Source organism: Anabrus simplex, chromosome 1 (genome assembly GCF_040414725.1).
Source record: "Anabrus simplex isolate iqAnaSimp1 chromosome 1, ASM4041472v1, whole genome shotgun sequence".
NCBI lineage: Eukaryota > Metazoa > Arthropoda > Insecta > Orthoptera > Tettigoniidae > Anabrus > Anabrus simplex.
In genome coordinates, this window is record NC_090265.1 from 17837415 (window position 1) to 17849110 (window position 11696).

The window sequence follows — 11696 nt, forward strand, 5'->3', positions numbered from 1 at the left end:
TGACCTACAGTAGACGTGAAATCCTCTGCTGAAGAATCTGTAACTAATCTCTGTGTGAACATTCATTACAGGTGGGAATAGTGGGTCGCACTGGTGCAGGGAAGTCTTCTCTCATCGCGGCCATGTTCCGCCTTGCATGGGTGGATGGCAAGCTGATGATCGACGGGGTCGACACCAAAGACATTGCTCTACAGGAGCTCAGGTCGAAGATATCCATCATTCCTCAGGACCCAGTTCTGTTCTCAGGGACCATGAGGAAGAACCTGGACCCTTTTGACGAGTACCCAGACAGCAAACTGTGGGAGGCCTTACAGGAGGTTTGTGTTTGTTTAAACTGATAACTTGGCAAAGTCTAGATTTAGAAAATGCTCCAGATAAGATTGATGGAATCCTTTGTCTTCTCCATTGCAACCAGTAAAACACCTTCATAATATTCTGAGGCTACAATAACTTCACTGTTAGTCAACTTCAATTACTTTTTCTATATTTGAATCATAAATTTCTAAAAGGGTGCAAGTCCACATTTTGGTGGTTTTCACGTCTTATACTGTATATATGAATCTGTTCCTCTAGGCTATACCAATCCTTTAGTTTTTAAAGGCATTAAATCTGGGACAATCGGGAGCTTATTCAGGGTAGTCAGTTTGATGCAAGTGTAATTGACTAGTATAACTTGGAAAAAATATTCTCTAACCCATGGGTAAATAATGGAAATATCAAGCTCTATGATGGTGATTTATTTTTATTCTTGTTGTTGTTGTTGATGTTGTTACTTTTGAGGTGTGGCTATGAAGTTGTGTACATCTATTAGTATTAGTGTTATTATTATTTACATAGTATGCCATACTTTTGATTTGCGACCTTTACCAGCATCTCTGTCTTATGTTATTGGAGTATTACCTGAGTATTCACATATTTAAATATTGCTCCGGCCACTAAATTCTAAGTATCGGGTCGCAAGTCATATAAAGATTCCAAACTGGAATAGTATTTATGAACATAAGTTCCAACATATGGCATATAATCATTTCTCAGGGTAAAAATTTGCTTCGTTGTTCCTATATGCATTAAATAAATCGCGGATTCCGTTGAAGAGTCGCCATCCGTTGAAATAGTTACACCATATCCTGACGTTAAAAGAAATTATCCGATCCTCACCTAATACTCAGCGTAAACTAACTCAATAATTCCGTAAACTATCTTACTACTACCTACTTAAAGAATATAAATGCAAAATCAAATCTAAATCTAATTTATTAGCATGCTAATGTATAATAAAATTGAATAATATATATTCATTGGCAATAAGGAAAGGAAAATCATAGAATTATAAGTATCATTCTCAAAGTGCTTGGTTTCCGGGATAAACATATTTGAAAGAATTTTAAATCTTTAACATATTTGCTTACATATCTGTTAATAACCAAATTATACCATATCTTCCATGTTATAAGTTAAAAACTTCATTTTCCCGTATTGAACTGAGATTCACAATTGAAATGTCAAAGAGGTTCAACCTTTTCAATACAAAACGTGTTGTATAAGAAGTTCACAACATAATATTTATTGAATAACAAGGACCGGTTTCGACGCTCACTGCGTCATCATCAGCTAACAAAGATCAACAAATAGGCAAAGTACATGTCATGAATGATTTACATTAATAACTCTTGTATGGCTGAATACAAATGGTAAACTGCTTTGTCATGAAAGCTAGGAGAAACTTGAATAAAATATGATGATGTGATGTGACACATAAAACATTGTGGTTTGATGGGTAAAAATTATGCATAAAATTGAACTGATGCTATGAGCATGAGAGTCTGAATATGGTGATAAAACTATGTGGTAAAATAAAATGGTAAATGTTGTATGTCCGGCGCTCCCTTTCTCGCTCCTCCAGCCAGCTGCACGCGCGCCTGTGTATCATTCTGCTAGCTTCGACGCGCAGCCCTCAGTGCGCGTGCCTGACCATCGAGTGTACTATAAATAGGAGCTCCCTGACTGCTCACTCGCCCACTTGCCCCCGGTGTCCAGCTCCAGAATACACCCTACGTCGAGCACGGAGGCTACTCCTCTTGAAAATGTGCTTCGACCAGGTGGACTGAATTTCTGGCAGTACGAGGTTTCACCTCTGGTCACCGCTCCCTTACCTGTTTCCGCTGCCTATGTTCCGTAATTCTTTTACAAGCCATTTTCATTCCCTAATTTACGCAAGCTCCCTTAGTTTCGCTAGGTGGAATTTCTTCAATCAATTGAACTTGCTTTTTAGGAATTCAGGCATTTCAACAAACAAGGACTCTCAAAGACATTTATGTTAGTGTGCCAGATAGTTCTCGACTATCAAAGTGTCAATTCACAAAGACTATCTTTTCAAGATAGAAGTGTATATAAAGACTGTAAACCTGTACATATTGTATAAAGACAGACTTTTCTCAAGATTCAATATTCCTTTTTGCTTCAAAATAAATTTCAGTTATTTGTGTAAATATCATAAAGTGAAGCAATAAAAGTTGTGTTTTGTAAACTTCAACCTTGGTTACAACACAACTCTATGGCGACGAGGTAAAAAAGCAACTCTACAATTCTTCGACCCCAGTTGCCAACTCTATGGCGACGAGGTAAAAACGCAACAACCTACAATTCTTCGACCCCAGTTGCCAACTCTATCGCGACGAGGTAAACAGCAACAGCCTACACGTCATCAGCCCCAATCGCCAACTCTATAGCAACGAGGTAAACACGACACTACAATTCAACAGGCCCAGTTGTCCACTCTACGGCGACGTGCTAAACAACAACGACACTCCAACCAGTTCTGACACACAGCTTACCTTACTCTTTCTTGCACGCATCTCGCAATGGCTACTGCGGAACAACTCGCTACGGTCTTCCAAGCCTTACAGCAGCAACAACAACAGTTTATGCAACAACAACAGGCCGCATTACTTCAGGCTATTCAAGCTATTTCTGTCTCTACACAGCCATCAGCTATTCCTCCGTTCTCTGCTTTTGATCCGGCTAAGGAAGAATGGTCAGTTTATTTAGCCCGTTTACAACAGCATTTCATCTGCCATTCTGTCACAGATGATCAACGCCGCCGCGCACTATTTCTTAGTTCGGTTGGCAATGCTACGTGTGAATTACTACGTAAATTAAGTCCAGAAGAACACTTATCTGAGGTACCCTTCACGCAGCTCTTGGCCCGTCTCACGGAACACTATGCCAAAGCTCCTCACATAGTGGCTGCTCGCTATAAATTTTTTCAGAGCAGAAAGCAACCCCATCAGACACATACTGAATGGATAACTGAATTGCGTGGTCTAGCTAAACCCTGCCAGTTCATCTGCTCCAAGGACGGTTGTGGTTCATCCTACACTGATTCTCTCAGATTGAAATAATAACATTAAGTTATTTATTAGACCACCTAATCAATACAAAATCGTCTTGGATGATTTACATAAATTTGTTAGCTAATAGTAAATGTAAATCATCCAAGACGATTTTGTATTGATTAGGTGGTCTAATAAATAACTTAATGTTATTATTTCAATCTAATATCATCAATACGGACCAAAAATGATATTTATTACATGTAATACTGATTCTCTCATTCGGGACATGATAATTTTACATACTCCTGAAGACAAAATACGTTTTGACGCTGTCAAGCAGAGTAACCCTTCTTTAGAAGACGTCCAGCGTATTGCTACGGTTTATGAGCTTACTACCAAGACTGCCGCAGCCATAGCTTCTCCACACGAAGTTGCACAAGTCTCGCCTCAGGCCCGCAAGTCCTCTGCTACAGTGAACCGTACGGATAAGGCGCTCTCCACCAAGCATTCTCGCCAGGTTCCCTCTCGTAATGCTACACGGAAGCCCAATTCTAAAAGCACCTCGAAACTCCTGCCTTCCTGCCGAGGTTGTTTCAAGCATCATGAACGTCGTGACTGTCGTTTTTTCAAAGCTACTTGTGAACGATGTAATAAACTTGGACACATTAAGACTGTCTGTCAAAGTTCGCTCCGCCCTGCTAAGACTACTGCAGCACGCCGGAAGTATATACAGCCCCGCCAAGACATGGAAGTTGATCAGATCAATCTTATTCTTCCCACAAAGGATTCTCACAAAATCATCATTCCTCTCTCATTCTCTGATCGATCTGTCGATTTTCAATTAGATACTGGATCACCTGTCTCTATTATTAACCTGACTACCTACCACAACTTAGGTTCACCTTCATGCTCTCCAGCTGACATCCAGCTCGTGACATTTAACAAGAAGAAAATTGACATCAAAGGTCAAATCAAGCTTCAGGCTAGTTATAAAGGAATTCAGAAGGTCATTCCTCTTCTCGTAGTTAACAACTACACTGCATCAAACATTCTGGGCATGGATCTATTTAACTTATTTGGTTTCCAGATACATGACAACATTAACGTCGTCTCTACATTGCATCCTACTTCTGATGTTACCGCTCTCCTAGCGCAGTTTCCTGAAGTCTTCGACTCTCAGCTCGGCACAGCAAAAGACTATACAGCTCACATACAGCTGAAATCCGGAGCTAAGCCTCGCTTCCTCAAATCACGTCCAGTACCCCTAGCACTTCAAGACCAGGTCACGAAAGAATTAGAAAGATGGATACAAACTGGAATTGTTGTACCAGTTACTTCTAGTCAATGGGCTACTCCACTCGTGGTAATCAAGAAACCTGATGGTAATGTTCGACTTTGTGGTGATTTTCGATCTACAGTCAACGCACAACTCGACACAGATATCTTTCCTATTCCACGTCCAGAAGACTTATTCCGTCGTCTCTCTGGTGGACAATTCTTCTCTCGAGTTGATCTTAAAGAAGCATATCTCCAGCTACTTTTAGACGAAGAATCTAAGAAATTTCTCACACTCAACACTCCTCTCGGACTGCTCCAGCTCCAGCGGCTCCCATTCGGTGTTTCATCCTCAGCGGCTATTTTTCAGCGCTATTTGGCTCAACTCACCGCCTCCATTCCCGGTTGTGCTAACTACCTGGATGATATTATTGTTACTGGAAAAGATCATCAGGAACATCTAACCAATCTACGCCTCCTTCTCCAGAAATTGAAAGACAATGGCCTACGAGCGAATCTCACTAAATGTACCTTCTTTCAGCCTCAAGTTCACTACCTAGGACATATACTTGATAAGAATGGAATTCGTCCTAGTACACAGAATGTCTCAGCGATAGTAAACATGCCAGCACCTCAGAACCTCAAGCAGCTTCAGTCCTTCATAGGCAAAGCGAACTATTATAATAAGTTCATTCCACGCTTCGCTACAGTGGCAGCTCCATTAAACGCTCTACGTAAAAAAGGTGTTAAGTTTCAGTGGACTCCGCAATGCCAACAGGCATGGAAAACAATCAACAACGCCTTAATTCAAGCTATACAACTCACTCATTTTCAGCCCGACAAGATCATCACGCTAGCTACTGACGCTTCAGACTACGGTGTCGGTGCCGTTCTCTCCCAGAAGGATCGTCATGGACAAGAACGCCCCATCGCCTTCGCTTCAAAAACACTTAATGACCATCAACGTCGATACTCACAGATAGAGAAAGAAGCTTTAGCCATCATCTTTGGTATTCGCCGTTTCAATGAATATCTCTATGGCAACCATTTCCTGATCATTACCGATCATACACTTATTCCATCCTGGTAATAAGATCCCAGAGAATTCCCTCAGAAAGCTTCAAAGATGGTCCATGTTCCTTTCTGATTATTCCTATCAGATTGTATATCGAGCCACATCCCAGCATTGTAATGCTGATGCCCTCTCCCGCTTACCCGTTGGTCCTGATACTGCCTTCGATTCTCAAGAATCTGAATGTCTTCAGTTGGACATAGAACTTGAAGATACTGTATCCAGTTTTCCTATTGATGCTACCTGCATAGCTAAAGCTACGGATAAGGACAGTACACTTGCTACTGTACGTACTTACATCCGCAACGGTTGGCCTCTTCAGAGCACACTTCCTGCCCACCTGGCACCTTATCATCGTATGCAGCATCGTCTCACGACTCGTGCCGGAGTTGTATTACTAGAAGCAGGCACCATCTTCCGAGTGGTTATCCCACTTAGCTTACAGAAACAAGTTCTCGAATTATTACACCAAAGCCATTGGGGTATCTCCAGAACAAAGCAACTCGCCCGTCAACACTGCTACTGGCCCGGTATTGATGCCGCCATCGAAAAGCTAATACGTCATTGTGAGCAATGTCAAACGAATCAGAACGCCCCGTCTTCTGATCTTGCTTCATGGCCTCCTGCTACTACTCCATGGGAACGAGTTCACATCGATTTCGCAGGTCCTTTCCTCAATTCCATGTGGTTAATAGTCATCGATTCACTGTCAAACTTTCCATATGTAGTGGATATGCATTCGACTACTACAACCGAAGCTACCATTCGTGCTCTCCAGAAAATCTTTACTACAGAAGGTTTACCGCAAGTACTCATTTCGGACAACGGACCTCAATTTACAGCTACTGCTTTTCAGAACTTTTGTACACATAATGGCATTCGTCATATCCTCGCACCACCTTTTCACCCTCAATCTAATGGTGAAGCTGAACGCTTCGTACAAACATTTAAAAGAAGTATGAAGAAAGCTGTCTCTTCAGGCTTAACTAAAGACCAAGCCTTGCTCCAACTCTTAAACAACTACAGAACTCTACCCGGCGCTGATAATATCACTCCTGCACAGAAGCTCCATGGACGACCTCACAGAACTTTACTTTCTCTGTTACAGCCTCTTCCGGCCCAGCATAAGACCTCACCAACGAAGTTCTCCCTCAACGACAAGGTCTACACCAGGACATTCAAATCCAACCCACTCTGGATACCTGGAGTCATCTGCAGATCTTTGGGTCATCGTCTATACGAGATACAGACTACGGAGAAACGTATCTGCCGCCATCAAGATCAGATACGTCTGCGCTACCGCCCCTGTCCAGCTATTGATGCTATTGCTAAACCTGATAAATCTATTGCTGAACGCGCTTTAGATCATTTAATAACAATGGGTTCCTTTCAGGACGAGACAGCGCCACTCCGCCCAGTTCCAGCTCCGGACAATACAACAGAGAAATCAGCAGCTCCGCCCCAGCATCGCAGTCGCCGCCAGCGCCGCCGCCGTTTCACGCCGTACCGGCGTATTTAGGAGGGGAGGGTGTTGTATGTCCGGCGCTCCCTTTCTCGCTCCTCCAGCCAGCTGCACGCGCGCCTGTGTATCATTCTGCTAGCTTCGACGCGCAGCCCTCAGTGCGCGTGCCTGACCATCGAGTGTACTATAAATAGGAGCTCCCTGACTGCTCACTCGCCCACTTGCCCCCGGTGTCCAGCTCCAGAATACACCCTACGTCGAGCACGGAGGCTACTCCTCTTGAAAATGTGCTTCGACCAGGTGGACTGAATTTCTGGCAGTACGAGGTTTCACCTCTGGTCACCGCTCCCTTACCTGTTTCCGCTGCCTATGTTCCGTAATTCTTTTACAAGCCATTTTCATTCCCTAATTTACGCAAGCTCCCTTAGTTTCGCTAGGTGGAATTTCTTCAATCAATTGAACTTGCTTTTTAGGAATTCAGGCATTTCAACAAACAAGGACTCTCAAAGACATTTATGTTAGTGTGCCAGATAGTTCTCGACTATCAAAGTGTCAATTCACAAAGACTATCTTTTCAAGATAGAAGTGTATATAAAGACTGTAAACCTGTACATATTGTATAAAGATAGACTTTTCTCAAGATTCAATATTCCTTTTTGCTTCAAAATAAATTTCAGTTATTTGTGTAAATATCATAAAGTGAAGCAATAAAAGTTGTGTTTTGTAAACTTCAACCTTGGTTACAACAGTAAAATTGTCCACTCTTCTGTTGTTCACTTCAGGCACATAAGTCCAGGTCCGATGTTATATAGTCAAACCAATAAAAAATTTTTGTCGAGGCCGGGACACCTGATGTTGGGCGATTGAATAAGGTTGCTCTTCAAATTAGTCTCAGCTCAACAGGGTAGTGAATCTTTAAGAGAGGAAAGAAAAACTAAGTTAGTGAAATGGAAGTCTAAATCGAGTTCGGTCAAGGGTGATAGAATATGAGACTCACCTTGTTTGGCGTGCTGAGTGTGTGGTGTAAGAAGAGTTCTGGACTAGTGTATTGAAAAGGTTGAACCTCTTTGACATTTCAATTGTGAATATCTTCCATGATCAAATTCATATAAGGGGAAAAATAGGGATCAGAACTTTATTAAATCAAGGAGGAGTGGAATATCTTTCATTTAATGTTGTTTGGGCTTTTCATTGGGGCATAAGTTAAGTTTCATTTTGGATTTCGGTCTATTTGACCAAAAATTTATCCAAACACATGTCTGTATTCTTGTTTGTGACTTTCCACGTTACGAGATAAGCATTAGCATGTTTAATTATGGGTTCAAAACACCCATACAGTTACCAATATTCCTATCATAACCCAAATGAATAAATTAAATCAGTACATCACCATATGTACACTGAAACAAAATAAATCTAGTACGGAGTGCCATAGATTTGACGGTACGTCATTCTAATCTGCGAAAATCGTGCCATACAGTCCTAGTCATGTGCTAAAATATTTACATACTCCCAAATATTTCTTCGCTGTGCCATAATTTCGATTAAGCAGACCGTATTCCGTATAAGCGCTAACGTGCTGACCTTCAAATACGTAAATGTGCGAGATTCCATTCCATTCCCAAATATATATAACGTACTGCATAATAAACACGTAACCTCTCCATATCATCCTCCGAAAGTTACAACAAAACACATACTGCTTGGCTCGAAACATGCATTCAAGCCAACATGGCCTATACTCTTTACTTGCAGTGCTAACCCAAATCTAAATATAATGTGTAACACAGGAATTCGCATTTCAATTATCTATCCCATTCTTAAATAACGAACAGAAACATATCTCCTCATTCTACTCATAATATGCCACATTAACACTTCATTTCCTCGGTATTTATATATTCCTTCATATTTAAAGTATATCATCACTCAATTCCATTAAAATAACCTCTGTGTTACGGACGCAATATTCAATGACCTCATTATTCTCTTATACACTGCAACTTCGTAATATTTCAAACACTTCTTTACCATATTATTATCATACTGGCCATGGTTGGTATACATATTGACCTGAATTTCTAGGTTACGTCTTATATCTCGCTTATATTTATACATCCACAACTGGCTAAACGCTTCACGGTCTATACGTATTAATTGGCACAAAACATGCATAAATACTCAGTCAGATCTAGTTTCCAATAACCTTAACATTATCACATTAGCACTGCAGTTATATAGCACAAAATAACACTTTTCATCGGCAAATAAATCGCATTTATATTCATATATCTTCTCATTGGCACTTGATCTCTTATATCTAGCACTCCTGTACACCTATAAATATTTTTCATTAATTGATTTGAAATTTATTACGATGCAACTCATAATACTTATCTCGTGACGGGATTTATTGTCTTCTTGATCTCTGCTGGACTACGGCATCTCGGAATATGCAACCACTGCGATCCGAAGACTACGTCATCTGCGGCTTCATCTTGGGTCTTGGCTTGAGCTAATCAGTCTTGAGCGAAACACTCCTTCTGTTTAAGCTGAAGCCATCTTGTCACCAGTCATCATGCACTCATAAGAGAACAAATACATGGTAGAGTTCATAGTATACTGGTGAAAAATAGGCAATTCAATTCACAATATTTGTTTTTGGAACTTCGAGTTAGACGAAAATATTCTCTTCTTTAAATTTATAGATTTCTTTAATTTGGCCTATTCCTTGCTCTTTCTTTTGCTTAAACAGATATTGCCTCCCTCCTGGAAACAATAAATTATGCCGCTATGGTATTAATTTCGGCAACGTGCAATTCAGCTGAAGCTTCCTTTCCGTTTCTGAATTCAGATCTCACAGTGACGAATATCTCTTTCAAATCTACTCCTTTTCCGTATTGTGTTCTTGCAGATAGAGTCTTCTATTCTGTTAATATATCAATATTTTCGTATATGACGTTGAGTTGATCCTTTTTAATAATCTTACTATAAGCCGTGCAACTTCCCTTGAACTTGTAGCTTTCATCAGTCACAAAGTAGTCAAGAATAGCGCTGTGAAGAGGAGGCGGACCTCCTGTTGATTGAATCGGATAATACGATTACAGCGCTCCTCCGGAGACCTCCGGTAGTCCTCCGATTGAATTCACTGGCGGAAAATTCAAATTCTGTGATGTGGGCAATGTTGCAACGGTGATCTTAGGAGGAATTACAATTTAGATTTCAGTACTAATTCCACAGATGCATGTGTTCCCCTACGTTTGTCATTCAAATGATGTAGTCGTTTCAAGATCGCCGCATTATTTGTTACGTTATGAATAACAGATTTTGATCTGCTGACGTTCAGTTTGCAATAGGTGCAGATGGATAGAATACTGTAGATTGAATATTGGCATATATTACACCGTTGCAAATGCGTTAACAATATTATTAATACCCGTAGTAAAGTGGTTTAAGTGGTAATTATATTCCATTGCATGTAAACATGTACGATGTTCTTACATTAATTATAGTCGTAGCTCATTTATTACGGAACAGTACATCCGGCTCCATGGCTAAATGGTTAGCGTGCTGGCCTTTGGTCACAGGGGTCTCGGGTTCGATTCCCGGCAGGTTCTGGAATTTTGACCTTAATTGGTTAATTTCGCTGGTGCTGGAACTAGGTGTATGTGTCGTCTTCATCATCATTTCATCCACATCACAACGCGCAGGTCGCCTAAAGACGTCAAATCAAAGGACCTGCATCTGGTGAGCCGAACTTGTCCTCAGACACTCTCGGCACTAAAAGTCATACGCCAGTTCAATTTTTACTGAAGAGTACGAACTGATTGAAACTGGTTATATGCTGTACCGGGCTGAGTAGTTCAGACGGTAGAGCGCTGGCCTTCTGAGCTCAAGCTTGCGGTTTCAATTCCGACTTTGCTCGGCGGTACCTGAAGGTGGTCAGGTGTACCGGCAGTAGCGGCAATTGGGAATTAGAAGTAGGGGGGCAAAAAATGTAAAGACAACAAAGTACCCCAGTTTGTGGGATATAGCGGGGGGGGGGGGGGGTATATACGTTATACATTAAAACTGAGAAAAAAGCTACTAAATGGAATTTCGACAGAGAGGTAAAGATTCTCAGCCTACCAACTTACCTGTTTTGATAATATTTATTTGAGATTTTGATTCAATACTATACAATAAAACTTTCACGAGAGGAACAATATTACACATGTATTACAATTAAATAGACGTACGGCGTGATTATATAATTAAAAATAATTTAGTATTTGACTAAAAACTAAAAAAAAAAAAAAAAACTAACTGACACTAAATAGACTGCCAGACTAACGAATGCACGCGTACCCTTCCTCACAGCACATACAAAGTCTCCACTACAGTACTCGCAGTGGCGCTATACAAATCGGTTAACCGCGTGAACGACTTTGTTGCGTATTTCCGCTAATAATTTCGTTATTAATTAAAGCAAATAATTAGCTGATAAGACAACAGGGCCTGTACAAATTGCTTGTTTTAATAATTCCTATAATTCCTTGTTTCATCCAGCTAA

General features: G+C 40.8%; 1 protein-coding gene across 1 annotated transcript in view; it reads left to right on the forward strand.

The window, feature by feature from the left end:
* The window catches only part of LOC136858052 (probable multidrug resistance-associated protein lethal(2)03659), a 327592-nt gene that overhangs the window by 270331 nt on the left and 45565 nt on the right, over nucleotides 1-11696 (forward strand). The window contains exon 21 of the mRNA XM_068229848.1: nucleotides 72-317. Coding sequence (XP_068085949.1) covers nucleotides 72-317 — 246 coding nt within the window. The remainder of the gene's footprint in view (nucleotides 1-71; nucleotides 318-11696) is intronic.